General features: G+C 42.2%; 1 protein-coding gene across 2 annotated transcripts in view; it reads right to left on the reverse strand.

The window, feature by feature from the left end:
- Positions 1-2,848: 2,848 nt before the first annotated feature.
- The window catches only part of Heatr3 (HEAT repeat containing 3), a 37,813-nt gene continuing 25,893 nt past the window's right edge, over positions 2,849-14,768 (reverse strand). The window contains exons 12-15 of one of the 2 annotated variants that reach the window (XM_076571753.1): positions 13,774-13,862; positions 10,950-11,093; positions 7,332-7,508; positions 2,849-4,099 (exon numbers count right to left, since the gene is read on the reverse strand). In XM_076571753.1, the coding sequence (XP_076427868.1) occupies positions 3,977-4,099; positions 7,332-7,508; positions 10,950-11,093; positions 13,774-13,862 (533 nt within the window). In that variant the 3' untranslated portion in view covers positions 2,849-3,976. The remainder of the gene's footprint in view (positions 4,100-7,331; positions 7,509-10,949; positions 11,094-13,773; positions 13,863-14,768) is intronic. The other variant, XM_076571751.1, reaches the window with a different exon arrangement.

Genomic DNA, 14,768 nt, shown 5'->3' on the forward strand with positions numbered 1-14,768 from the left:
CATGTGGCTCATGGCTTACCAGCATCTTTACATCTTGCTTCTCATGGCAGCAGTTGGCAGCATCTCCTGACTCAGCCTTCCTATTCCCAGAATTCTCTTCTCTGCTTATCCCACCTATACTATACTTCCTGCCTGGCTACTGGCCAATCAGCGTTTAATTTATCAACAAAATCAGAGCAACACATTAACAGCATACAGAGCAATATCCACAGCATATAAATGTATAAAACTATGAACATGTTTGAAATTTTCAATAAATGAATTTAATTAATAAAAGTAAATCTTTGAGCTGGGTGATGGTGGCGCACATCTTTAATCCCAGCACTTGGGAGGCAGAGCCAGGTGGATCTCTGTGAGTTCGAGGCCAGCCTGGTCTACAGAGTGAGATCCAGGACAGGCACCAAAACTACACAGAGAAACCCTGTCTCAAAAACTCCCAAAAATCAATTAATCTTTGGCCAAGTGCAAAGGTAAGTGCCTATAGTGTTAGCCACATATATTTTTTCTGCAAACATGCACACATGGAGAAGTCAGAGGCTGCTGTCTTCTCCAATCACTCTCTATTTTCTTCACTGAGTCAGTCTCTCTGGAGCTCACTGGGACATCTAGTCTCACTAGCCAGCTTGGCTCAAGGATCTGCTCTCTCTGCCTCTTGAGTACTGGGATTACAGGACTGCCACGCCTGCTAAGCCTTTTATATGGGTCCTGGGGCCCCAAACTCTGGTCCTCAAGCTTGTGTAGAGGTGGCTTTATCCCTTGAGCCACCTTCCCAGCACTAGTGCCAACTATGAGAGAGGCCACGGCAGAAGAATTATTTAAGCCCAGGTGTCAGAGAAAAGTAAGAAGGCTCTTTAAATCCTAAAACCAGGGCTAGAGAGATGGCTCAGCAGATGACCTAAGTTCAGATCACAATACATAATACATTTGAGACTAGCCTGGGCTAAATGAAATCCTATCTCAAAAAAACACAGAAACAAACAAACAAACAATCTCCTAAAATGAAGAATCCTGTATGGCTTTATATTCAAACACTTAAAAGTTTGTAGTTCTGGTGTACAATTCTAGATTTTGCCTTTTTTTTTTTTTTTTTTTTTTTTTTTTTAAAAGACAGAGTTTCTGTTTTGCTTTAGCTATCCTTGGAACTTGTTCTGTAGACCAGGTTAACCTTGAACTTAGAGATCTGCCTGTCCCTGTCTCCCAAGTGCTGAGAACCAAAGGTATGCGTCACTACGCCTGACTTCCAGAAGATTTTCAAATAAATTATTTATGGATTTTCTTTTTTAGTCAAAAGGGGTCTTGCTATGTAGCCTAGACAGGCTTTCAACTCACATTCCTCCAGCATTAGCCTCCTGAGTTCTAGGATTACAGGTGAGTACCATCACCCCTGCTAATTATTTCTCTACTACACTGTCCCATGAACAACACTTGCACAAACTACTTAGCTACTGTGTAGAAAGCTACAACTGGGGAGTGTATTCAGGGCTTTTCCATTTTCCTGTTACTACAGTGGCAAAGCTGAATGGGAGCCCCTGAGGCTCACGCACCCCTGCCTGAGAGCCTAGGGTTTAGCATGCATGTTTTCAGTGCACCGCCTCACCCTGTGCTGTGTTGCCTTACAGCTCCGTAAGACGAACTCCCAACACTCATTCACGCAGATACCCCGATGCCCTGTGCTTGACTCTCTACTCCAAGTCTGGGAAGTATGAGAAAGAACAGAACCGGAAACAGTATTCTCTTTGAAATAGGTATGACAAACATTTGAGGCAGATCTCTGAAAAGAACTTACTCTTTAGCCTTGAACTCACATATAAAGTTATTCCTCACTGGGGAAAATTCTTTTCACAAACACATGCTATAAAAAATCTGGGCCTGAGCCGGGTGGTGGTGGCACATGCCTTTAATCCCAGAACTGGGAGGCAGAGGCAGGTGGATCTCTGTGAGTTCGAGGCCAGTCTGGACTATAGAGTGAGTTCCAGGAAAGGTGCAAAGCTACACAAAGAAACTCTGTCTTGAAAAACCAAAACCAGCCGGGCGGTGGTGGCGCACGCCTTTAATCCCAGCACTCGGGAGGCAGAGGCAGGTGGATCTCTGTGAGTTCGAGGCCAGCCTGGGCTACCAAGAGTTCCAGGAAAGGCGCAAAGCTACACAGAGAAACCCTGTCTCGAAAAACCAAAAAAAAAAAAAAAAAAAAAAAAAAAAAGAAAAACCAAAACCAAACCAAAACAAAAAAGACAAAAACAAAAACAAAAAAAACAAAACAAAACAAAACAAAAAATAAATAAAATAAATAAATAAACCTGGGCCAAAGACTTGACTACAGTGGTCATGAAACACACAGAGTCATACAATTTATCCAGGAAAATAAAGTAAAAGAGTGTTGTGTATGGCAGACCACGTCGACTTCCCATCCCACTGGAAAACTCAGTCATCTCTACTTACAGAGTCTCATGAATTTAGTGACTCCTTAGAACTGATAAACAACCATGGCTTTCCAACAACCTATACTGGACAGGAAAAAATGTTTATCAGGCCACAGTGCACATGAAATACAATACTAGTAGGTGGTTCATGCAGCTACAGAACTAGAGGGAAATTACAGCCTACATTGTTTTGAGCTTTTCATCATGGCAACTGAGATCTGCTGTTAAACATCCTGATCACACAAATGGATGGATGGATGAGAGAGCAGGCCAGGGGTAAGTCCCAGCCTGAGTGCTATCTTCAAGAGAAACAAGAGGTGGCACCAGAAAGTCATGCTGTCATCTTTTGTAAGCTCTGGTGTGATGCAAACTACCCAAGAATGTGTATACTTAGGGTTACAAAAAACAAAACTATAAGACACAAAACATCAGTTACAAGTTATTTATTAAAAAATATTTTCTACCAACTCTTTTTCTTTTCTTTCTTTCTTCTTCTTCTTCTTCTTTTTTTTTTTTTTTTTGAGAGAGGGTTTCTCTGTGTAGTCCTGGCCATTCTGGAACTAGCTCTGTAGACCAGGCTGGCCTTGAACTTAGAGAGATCCACCTGCCTCTGCCTCCTCAGAGCTGAGATTAAAGGTGTGCACCACCAGGCCTGGCTTTTTCTACTACTTCTGGTTCTATATCAAATTAAGACAAGGAGTGGTGTTACACAGAATAACTGCTCTGATCTCCCGTACAGAATGCAGTCCCCTCATTAGCTCATTATCTCCTGAGAGTGACAGATTCAAGTCATTTACTTCACAAGAGTCATAAGTATACAGTACTCCATACCAAAATATTTTATAAAGCTTATATTCATATTTCAGTTAAAATTTAGCAAATATAAAAATGATACTGTGATACTGGCTTTAAAGAAATCCAATCACTTAATTTCTTTTCTTACAAAGCTCAAGGACATAATTGCCTCAAGTCTCTTTACTGCCCACAAAGTAGTTAAGAACCACTTGAGGGCTAGGGGTGTAGTCAGTGGTAGAATGCTGGCCTAGCAGGAACAAGGTCCTGAATGCTGCCCCCAGCACCAAGAAGAGGACCTCCTGAGATTGTAGTGCGTTTCCACTCTTCATTTTCAGTGGCTAAAACAAGCTGGAGATGTAACAGCAGGCCAGAGATTTCTGGCCTTAACACATATTTTCTACAGGTTCTCAATTTCAAACTATTATCCAAAACAGAGGCATTAAAAAACGGCTTTTGGAGGCCAGGTATGGTGTCGAATACTTTAAATCCTAACAATTAGGAAACTGAGGCCTATAGACCTCTGTGAGTTCTTGGCCAGGCAGGGCTACCTAGGGAGAACCTGTCTCAAAAAAGAAACAAAAGGCTTCTGGAAGCCTGTACATTCAAAGGAAACCCTTTAGTATTCTTAGAGTTAAATCCACCGGGAGAAGCAGTCTCTCTCTCATTCTATTTTCTCAAGAGCTTTGAGCTTTGAGAAAAGTGTGTATGCCAGCTAGGCATGCAGCTGCTGAGCCAGCTCCAGCTCTGGTCCTCCTGATGGTTTAAGAAGTCAGTCTTTTCTCAACAGCTTCCTGGTAAGCAACAAACCGTCTCAAATTCATCTTCACGTTGTCAAGAACACACAGCTGATCTGGACTGTATTTGCCCCTCCCTTCTTTCCGTATCTGATAAGAGACAGAATGAGATTATGTCATCTGATTTGTTATCATTTAAATAAAGTAACTATTTTATAAACAAATATAAAGTTTTACTTCCAGATTAAATAGAATATGGTATGTGAAAATGAGAAAAATGAAAATATGCCCATTTTTTTTCCTTTTTTCCATTTTCACTGAGGCAGGATCCCTCAATCAAATCCACAGCATGCTGGTTTGGCTCATCTCCCTAGTCAGCTTGTTCTTGGGATCATCCATCTCTACTTTGTCAGGCTGGAATTCCACCCAGCATTTTGGTGGGTAAATGCTGACCTAGTTTTCACAGTTGCATGGTAAGGTACTCTAACCACTAAACTATCTCCCCAATCTGAATACACACATTAAAATAACAGCTACGAGCCAATTGCATGTCTTTGATCCCAATAGTCTAAAGGCAGGGGCAGAGGGATCTTTGTGAGTTTGAGGCCAGCCTGGTCTACATGGTGAGTTCCAGTCAAAGTTATACAGAGATCCTGTCTCAACAAAACAAAACAAAACACAAAAAAGGAAAAAAAGTTCCAGAAATGAAAACCATAGATAAAAAGACTGAAATTTATGGAATTCAAATCATAACTCACCCTAGTCTTTTTTTTGGGGGGTGGGGGACGACGACAGGGTTTCTCTGTGTAGCTTTGCACCTTTCCTGGATCTTGATCTGTAGACCAGGATGGCCTTGAACTCACAAAGATCCGCCTGCCTCTGCCTCCTGAGTGCTGGGATTAAAGGCGTGCGACCTCTAGTCTTTTTTAAAAAATATTTTTATTGACAATTTTTATTTGTATGGACATTTTGCTTGCATGTTTGTTATGTGTACCACCTGAGAGCCTGGTGCCCAGGGAGCTCAGAATAGGACAATGGAGCCCTGAAACTGGAGGTAAGATGGTTTGGGCCATCATGTGTATCCTAGGAATCAAAGCTGGGTCCCTACAAAAGCAACAAGTGCTCTTAGTCACTGAGCCATCTCTCCAGCCGCTTTATTTTATGTGCATGGACATTTTACAGACACGCATGTCCATGTACCAAATGCCTGCAGTGCCTACAAAGGCCAGATGAGGGTGTCAGATCCCCTGGAACTGGAATTACAGCTAAGTGGCCATGTGGGTGCTGAGAATTGAACCCAATTCCTCTGGAAGAGCAACAGTGACTATCTCTCCAGCCTTTATCTCTAGTCTTAAGTGCTAGTTTTCAAGTTTTAGTACCACCTAGAAGATTTCCTACAGAATGGGCTGGTGAGGCCCCTACTGGTGCCCTTTTTAACTTTCTGATTCAGAGGCCTGGAGCTGGGGCTAAGAATTCACATTTGGAACAAGACAACAGGTGATGCTGTGAGTCCTGGGAGGGAAAGACACCTTTGAGAAGCATGGCTTTAGACAAATTCTTTAGTCCACCACATGCAGTTGTATTTAAATGCAACTTGAGGCCTCTGATACCTCCATTTTACACAAACGTGTCTCCATTTGTACACAAATGGGCCTCATTTAAAACTGTAGGTTAAGTATCTACAAGGTCCTGGATTCCATCTCCAGTAATACACACCAAAACCACAATTTAAAAAAACCCTCCCACCCCAAGATAAAGCAATTTCACTAGGGCTTAGTGTAAAGAAAAACAAAAATCCAGCAGTGAGACATTATCACTATAGCAACACATACTAAACAGGAAAGTCAACCCCTTCAACAGCTTCCAATGTCTAGGTTGTTTCCCAGTTCTGGGCTTACAGCAAGCTTTAAAGCACTGCTGCTTCAGAGTTCTGGGCTAGGGATTAAACCCAAGGTCTCATGAATGCTAAAACACATGCCACCATGAGTGACATTTCCAGCCCTTATTCATTTATCTTTTGAGATAGGATCTTATTGTACAGTCCAGACTGGCCTGGGACTCATGATTCACCTCCAAGTTCTGGGATTAGAGGCTGGCACCACCACATCCGTCTGGAGGCTTTGATGACTTTGCCTAATCTGCTTTGCTGGCAGCAGAAATGGTGTAAACTTTGTTCTCCTTACCTCAAAGGTTCCTTTGCAGAAATCTAAAGGGCTTTTATGAACAATGTAGACACAGTGACTGGCATGAAAACAGGTCTTAGATAGAATTAAGCAAAAACAGACAAAAAAAAAAAAAAGCAGAAATATGGTTATGTTATGCTTTTTTTTTCTTTTGGATAGCAAAGGAAGAAATCCCAGGTACATTTGTCTCTGCTTAAAGAAACACCTCTCGGTGGGGCTGGAGAGATGACGCAGATTAAAAGGCACTGGCTGCACCTACCTGGTGGCTCAGAGCCATCTGTCACTCCAGTTACAGGGGCTCTGACACCACCTCTGGCTTTCATGAGCATTGCACATACACGGTGTACAAACATATGTGCAGGCAAAAGCATCTATATAAAAATAAATACATCTCAAAAGGAAAATAATTTATTTTGGGGTGCTGGGGATGTAGCTCAGAGGTAGAATGCTTGCCTAGCATGTGATTCCTAAAAGGAAGGATGGACGGAAGGAAGGAAAAGAAAACAAACCAACAAAAAGCCCTCTAAAATGGAAAGATCCAAGTTTGTTCCTATTCCCTAGACGCTGGGTGTAACTCAGGTAGAGGACAGCACAAGTAAGGCCCTGGGCGCAATCCCCAGCACCAAACACATAATAAACAAACAAACAAACACCCAAAAACCGAAGCTCTTGGCTGCTCTCTCATTCAGTATGAATGAACGAACGAACGAACGAACGAACGAACGAACAAACGAACGAACCAACAAACGAACGAACCGAAGCTCTTGGCTGCTTGCTCTCTTCTTCAACTAATACAGGGCAGCTCTATGTTCCCCAGGACAGAACATCCTGCAGTTGCCTTCTTTCCCCAAGGGAAACACAACAATGAAGCCAACATATAGTACCTTACACCATACAAAACAAGTTTAAAAGTATACCAAGTGCTTTTTAAGCTACAGACAGTATTTCTGTGTAACAAAGCTATTAACATCATGAAGAACTTGTCAAGATGCCACGCTGGCTCCAATTACTGCAACCCAGCACCACTCTGTGGAACCAGGACTCAACCAACAAGCATTTCACTGAGTGCTTTGGATGGAAGTGCTAGGTTAATCAGCAAGACTTAACAGGAATTCCTTATACACCCTCTAAGCTGCTGCATGGTCCTTCTCCCCAGAGCTGCTGAGACCTGGGCGTTTATAAAGAAAGCAACTACAAACCTTTGTCTTGAAGACTGGCTGGAATTCTTTCAAAGCTGATAACAATTTAATTTGAACTGAGGCCTTTTCAGCTTCTTCACCATCTGCAAAAACATCAAAGAGGGCATCCAAAGCCTCTCCTGTTACCACGAGGGAAGGGTCTTTGGTGGCAACTTCCAGCAGAAAGCACCCAATGGTCTACAAAACCAAACACAGGATAATGAAGGTCAGTCTCCAAGATGAGCACTGAGAAATGTGCCAGCTGCTCCTGCATTGTACTTAATGGGAAATACCAGGGAAGAGTGAAAACTTTCAAAGGTCTGAAGACATCACACACAGCTATGCCTGTATCAAGCATAGTATAATCAGCACAAGCTAAATATGCTATAGTTTATATTACCAAATAAAGTGAACTGAGGTCCATAAATGATATGAAAAACGTATTTTAGAAATTACTAAATTTTTCTTTCTGCTTTTCTCAGAAGGCTTCTCATTTGTAACAACAACCACTACCACCCTTGATCTCAGGAATCAGGAAGCAGAGGCAAGCAGAGCTCTGTGAGTTCGAGGCCTACATAGTGAATTCCAGAACAACCAGAGCTACAGAATGAGAATCTGTCTTGAAAAAAAAAGAAACAAAACAAATCACAAAATTAAACTCTCACTTTACTTCACTCACTCGTTTTTTCTTTTTTTTTTTTTCTTTTTTTCTTTTTTGTTTTTTGAGACAGGATTTCTCTGTGTCGTTTTGGTGCCTGTCCTGGATCTTGCTCTGTAGACCAGGCTGGCCTCGAATTCACAGAGATCCACCTGGCTCTGCCTCCCGAGTGAAGGTGAGTGCCACTGCCTCCCGGCTTTTTGTCTTGTTTATGACACATGGTCTCATGTCACTTAGGCTAGCCTCAAATTCGTCATTGCAGTGGGGGATGGCCTTAAACTTCCGATCCTCCTGCTTCTACCTCCCATGTGCTGGGAATACGGACATGTGCCACCAAGCCTGACTACTATATTCTCTTTCTTTCCCCTCCACAATTAGCTTATGAGAAGAACATTCCCAGTCTGCAAAGGCCTCTTCCAGAATAATCTGATTATAGTCTGTTTGTTGTGTGTGGAATGATCTGTAACCTGTTATGGGGACAGGGATAGAGGCTGTCAGAATATGGGGTCCAAAGTCCAGCTGTACCATGCTAGTCAGTTAACCTCTCTGGGCTCTAATTTTCTCATTTTAATGTTAACAGTACAGATAACCTCTATGACAGTATTAGGTTTAATATCCTAGAATGTACTATGAAGCATACACCACCATATAAGAAGTCTTATTAAAAAAGGATGGACCATGGGAGAGGGAAGGGACAGCTGGAGAGAGGAAGTGGGGGAGTATGAACAAGAAACGTTATACACATGGGCAAACTTTCCAAAGAATTAAAAGAAAAAAAAAGATGCAATCACATCCAGGCTTGGGAGCAAACTTCTAGTCTACAGGAAATACAGTGGACGGGTAAGCAAGATAGGAAGCAACAGACACCGTCATCTATTTGGCTGCTGCAGGAGGTGTAGAGTTGGTATTAAGGTAACTAACTGTTCTAGATCAAGAGAGCTGAAGATCCCAAACAAAACATAACTTAGGGGCTTTATTTGCAAAAACAAACTATAAGGATTATCTTTCAGACAAGAGGAAAACGATAAATATGGAACAGGTATCAGACTGTTAGCTGCAGAATGCACAATAATGGCAGTTACATAAAGAACTGCCCCTATTTGTAACAGATACACACTGAACCAACAGGGGCAAATCCCATGATGCCTTTTATTTACTTTAACATACCCAAAGAAACTATATGACATACTAAGATAGAACAGGAATTTAAATCTGCTTATGGATATAAAAAATCCATTATGCTTTTTATTTTCATGCTTGGAAATTAGACTAGATAAAAAATATGCTCAGCCAGGCAGTGGTGGTGTACCCCTTTAATTCCAGCATCCAGGAGGCAAAGGCAGGCGGATCTCTCTGAGGTTGAGGCCAGCTTGATCTATAAAGTAAGTTCCAGGATAGCCAAGGCTACACAGAGAAACCCTGTCTCAAAACAAACAAACAAACAACTTTCAAACTTGAGTTTCATTAAAATGGTCCTTGGCAATTTGAACTGTGAAGGAAGGAAAGTAATTACACATAAAAATGTTCATCTGAGTTGGGCGGTGGTGGCGCATGACTTTAATCCCAGCACTCGGGAGGCAGAGGCAAGCGGATCTTTGTGAGTTCGAGGCCAGCTTGGTCTACAGAGCGAGATCCAGGAAAGGCACAAAGCTACACAGAGAAACCCTGTCTCGAAAAACCAAAAAACAAAAACAAAACAAAAAAAAGTTCATCTGTACACAGAGATACCACATAGCCAAATGCAATCATTTATGAGTGTCTTTATTAAAAACACCCAGAACAAGCCAGCGAGGCAGCTCATCAGATACAGTACAGATAACAGTAAAGCAGGACCCAAAGATGTACAACATCTATACTCACTGAACCTGAGTTCAATATCTGGAACCCATGGAGGAAGGTCTGAACCAAGTCCTGAAAGTGGTCCCCTGCCCTACATACACACACGCTATATAGTATGGGTGCATCTGTCCTTATCCACACAGTAACAGCAAATAAAATCAACACTGTAAAAGCTCCCGAAGCTGTGCAGAATGGAGCAGCAATGGGGTGGGTCTACACCTCAGAGACAAAGGAGCAGGAAGCCTAGGACGGAGGCAAACAGTATCAATCACACTTCATTGTTCTGCTTTTCTACACTTTTGCTAAGTGCACGTACTATTCTCCAACTTTTTAAAGTTTCACTATCATTGTTTTTTAATTATGTATATGTCTGCATGTGGGTTTGTATCATGAGTACCAGTAACTGTTGAGGCCAGAGATATCAGATCCCTTGGAGCTGGAATTACACAGCTGTGATCTGCCTAGTCTGGATGCTGGGAGTTCAAACGCAGTCCTCTGAAGAGTGGGCAGTGCTCTTAACTGATGAGCCATCCCCCAGCCCTCCAACATGGTTTTTAAAGATATTACAAATCACTATAGGGTTTCAGTAGGTTAAGAAGTACTTTAGAGCCAGACTTGGTGGCTCAACTCTTTTAATCCCAGCACTGGGGAGGCAGAGGTAGGCGGATCTCTGAGTTTGAAGCCAGCCTGGTCTACAGAATGAGTTCCAGGACAGCCAGGGCTACACAGAGAAATCCTGTCTCGAAAAACAAAACAAAACAAATTCCACATTTGGCCTTATGCTGAAGACAAATTTATTTTTCAGAAAGCACATCTGGAGAAAAGTTAAATGAGAACAAGGATCACCTTTTCAAGCACTCCCCACCTCCCCAAGACAGGGTTTCTCTGTGTAATAGCCCTGGCTGTCCTGGAACTCACTCTGTAGACCAGTCTGGCCTTGAACTCATGGAGATCCGCCTGCCTCTACCTCCCAAGTGCTTAGATTAAAGGTGTGTGCCACCACTGCCGGGTTCAAGTACTTATTTAATACACCACTTTATTAAAGCCATAGGGTACACTCTATGTTTCTTTATACAATATCTTATCATGAACTCCTCCCCTTTCTACTTACTGAACAGTTTAGGTTAGAAACAACTGTTTACCTTAAGAGTTTCAAGTGTGCCATCTTCCTTGGCTAGGACACTGCCAGTGATCCCCAAAATACTGACCACATTCACTCTTACCCCGATGCTGCTACTATGAATGCCTGCTCTGCATAGCGTCATCAGCTGCTCAGGTGTCATACACTGTTGAGAGAAAAGAAATACTTCCAGTTATCTATTTACTTATCTCATGTGTATATGAGTGTTCACATGTGTGTGGGTGTTGTGTGACTGTTTCCTCTGAGACTGAAACATTTCATCCAGTAGGGAAGCTCTTTAAACTGGAAGGCAAACACTCAAAATAGCTTTAGGAAGTACCTGAAACTGATCAAATTCACTAGGCCCCTCCCTGCCTGGGTTCTCAAATGGAAGGAAGCCAAGCTGCAAAGAAGACACTCAGGCCAGCTGAGCTGCAAAGATTCAGAGGAGAAGAGCTGCAAAGGAGACTCTTGAGCCTAGACCAGCTGCCTGGAAGAAGCAGGAAACAGCTGAGCTCCCTGGAAGGGGTTTAGACCAACGGACTCACTTTGAAAGAACATTCTCCAACCTGTTGAGTTGCAGGCAGTGCAGCTTGCTCCAGGTGCTGGGGTGGGCTTTGGTGATATAGCTGTCTCCTGCTCCTTTCAGTAACCCCTCACCCATATTCCAGTAAGTACCACCAATAAAACTCATTGGTTCACCAAGTTGGACTTTGTAGGTAACTGCGTTTTGGTCTGTGGTAAGATCCCTATTAGGGTGGAGTAGAAATGTGGGTTGCACCTCCCCAGAAAAAGTTTAGTCACACAACAGTGGGCACATATGTGCAGGTGTTTGTGCACCTGTGTATAATTTGTGGGGGTCCAAGGTTGATGTTGGGAGCCTTCCTTGGTTACTCTCTATCTTATTCATTGAGGCCACATCTCTCAATTGAACCAGAACTTGCCAATACAGCTAGTCTGACTAGTTTGCTCCAGGGATCCCATCTCCACCCTCAGAGCTCTAGACTTCCAGGCAGGCCATCCACCCACATAACATTTATATAGACTCCAGAGATCTTGTATGGCAAGCACCTTAATCATTAAACTATCAAACTAGTCTTTCTAGGTTTTAAGGAGGAAAATTACAACTTGAGCATGGGACATTTTCTTTTTCTTTCTTTCTTTCTTTCTTTTTTTTTTTTTTAAGCAAAAAGCAAGACTTAAGAGTTTGGGGGTCGAGGTATAGGTCACGGGTAGAGCACAAGTACAGGGGGTGGGGGGAACTGAGGGCTCAGACATAGGGTCCACATCAGAGAAAAGGAACCAACCTGAAGAAATTCCTATTAATATGTATCACTTTTTGCATCAAAAATAATAACTAGCCAGGCAGTTGTGGCATACACCTTTAATCCCAGCACTTAGGAGGTAAAGACAGGTGGATTTCTGGTCTACAAAGCGAGTTCCAGGACAGGTTCCAAAGCTACAGAGAAGTCCTGTCTCACCCCCACCTCCCCCAAAAAGAAGAATAACTAAGTTGGTGTGGTAGCCAAGACTACAGACCTACAAATAATCCCAGCACTAAGACTGGGACAGTAGGATCAGTAGTTTAAGGCCCGTCTAGGATACATAATGAAACCCTATCTCAAAATAAATAAATGTGTATAAAACTCTGAGCACACAATGAGACTAAAAAGAAAGTATGGGTGAAGCCCTAGGTTCAGTATCAGCGACAAACAAACAAAACAAGAAGCAGGAAGGAAAAAAGGAAGAAAGAAAGAGAGAAAACGATACAGGTTGTATTTAGAGATTACCAGAGTATCGATTCCTTATGGCCGATAAAGGGTCATGGGTACAAACTGTGCCAAAATTATTAAATGACCAATGAGACAATATCTTATTTGCAGAAGAATCCTAGCTAATAGTACCACACAAAGAAGACAAAACTGGATGTCTCCAATGTGCAGCCTCATGAAAGGATCTGGGCAGGTATGATCACCATTGGGCTAAAACCTTTGAGTGAACACACTAAGACATGATCTGTGATTTAAAGTATAAAATATATAAAGCAATACAAATTTTTCTTGCCAACAATTTCTGAACCTGAATCTAATTAGATGCAGCTCTTAATATAGGTCTTAACATTGCTAAGGCAATCTAGAGAAAATGAACGAACATAAAATAAGAATTATCTGCTATATTTTGGATCTAGAGTGATGATATTGAGATTTTGCTTTTAAAAACGCAGCTTACTGCCAGACATAAATAATAAGATCATTTATTGGTGAAATGATGTGATTTGCCTAAAAATACTCCAAGAAAGGAGATTCAAAATGCAGGGCAAACAAATGAAACAAGGAGGCAGGATGCTGCACTGCTGGAGGCTTAGTGTAGGTGTGCACGGGCTTTCAGCAATGTCTGGAATCCCCTTGATCAAAAGGAACAAGTATAAACAGAAGACAGCTGCCATGAGAGGACTCAGAAGACCCCAGCGTCGAGAGAAAATGTCTCGTAAGGTATAAACATCAACTAAGAAGCACCCTAGGAAGGCAGCCGCATGGTGCTGCAGGCTTGGGAGGGAGAAGCACTTTTCTTCCTTTGGTTTCTTGAATAGGGTTGTTCTGTGTAACAGTCCTGGCTGTCCTGGAACTCACTCTGTAGATCAGGATGGCCTTGAACCTCTGTCTCCCGAGTGCTGGGACGAAATGTGTGAACCACCACCTCAGGTTGTTTTTTTCTATTTCAAGCACTTCCCTTGCCTTTTCACAAAGCTCAACTATAACTCTAACAGTTTGTGTTTTTTTCTGGCAATGTGCTTGCAAAACACAGAATCTTTTCAAGTTTCACATAAGCAGTTTATAATATCTTACCTGTGGAATGTTCTTGGCAGCCATTGTTTGCAAAAGGGCCCTCAAAGCACTACTTATTGCTTCTAGAAAATCAGCATGTTTAGCAAAATCTAAAACACACAAAAAAATTTCACAAAACACAAAGATGAAGTGCAAGTTTTCTCTTCTCCAAGACAAACTATTTTGTAGAAAAAGAAACAGGATTAAAACAAAGCATACAAGTGTTAGCTTACATTGTTATTAACAAAAGCAAGTTTTCTCAGATTGATCTTATTTTAGGTGGGTGAGTGTGGTGGTATTGTGTTCCCCAAAATATTGTGAACCCTAATAAACTTATCTGGGTCAGAGACAGAACAGCCACAATATTAAACATGGGGATAGGCAGTGGTAGTACATGCCTTTAATCCTAGCATTCCAGAGGCAGAAATCCATCTGTTCAAGGATACAGCCAAGCATGGTGACTCACGCCTTTAATCCCAGAAAGTGAGCCTTTAATCCCTGGGAGTGATGGTAGAAAGGAAAAGATATATAAGGCGTGAAGACCAGAAACTAGAGGCATTTGGCTGGTTAAGCTTTCAGGCTTCTAGCAGCACAGTTCAGCTGAGAGCCATTCGGATATGAGGACACAGAGGCTTCCAGTCTGAGGAAACAAGATCAGCTGAGAAGTTGGCCAGGTGAGGTTAGCTGTGGCTTGTTCTGTCTCTCTGACCATCTAGCATTTCACCCCAATAACTGGCCTCAGGTTTGATTTTATTAATAAGACCATCTAAGATTACTTCTACAGGTGAGTGTTTTGCCTTTCTGTATGTCTACGCACCCTGAGTGCAATGCATAGGGAGGCTAGAAGAGGGCATCAGACACACTAGCACTAGAGTTAAAGGGTAGGTGTCTCCCTGTGGGTTCTAGGAACTGAGCTGGGATCTTCTGCAAGAGAAGTAACTGAGCCATCTTTCCAGCCCCCAACAAAAGCATTCTTGATATTTAAGCCAAATATTTGCCTAACAGTCTGTACAGTG

The sequence above is a fragment of the Peromyscus maniculatus genome, chromosome 5, assembly GCF_049852395.1.
Source record: "Peromyscus maniculatus bairdii isolate BWxNUB_F1_BW_parent chromosome 5, HU_Pman_BW_mat_3.1, whole genome shotgun sequence".
Taxonomy (NCBI): domain Eukaryota; kingdom Metazoa; phylum Chordata; class Mammalia; order Rodentia; family Cricetidae; genus Peromyscus; species Peromyscus maniculatus.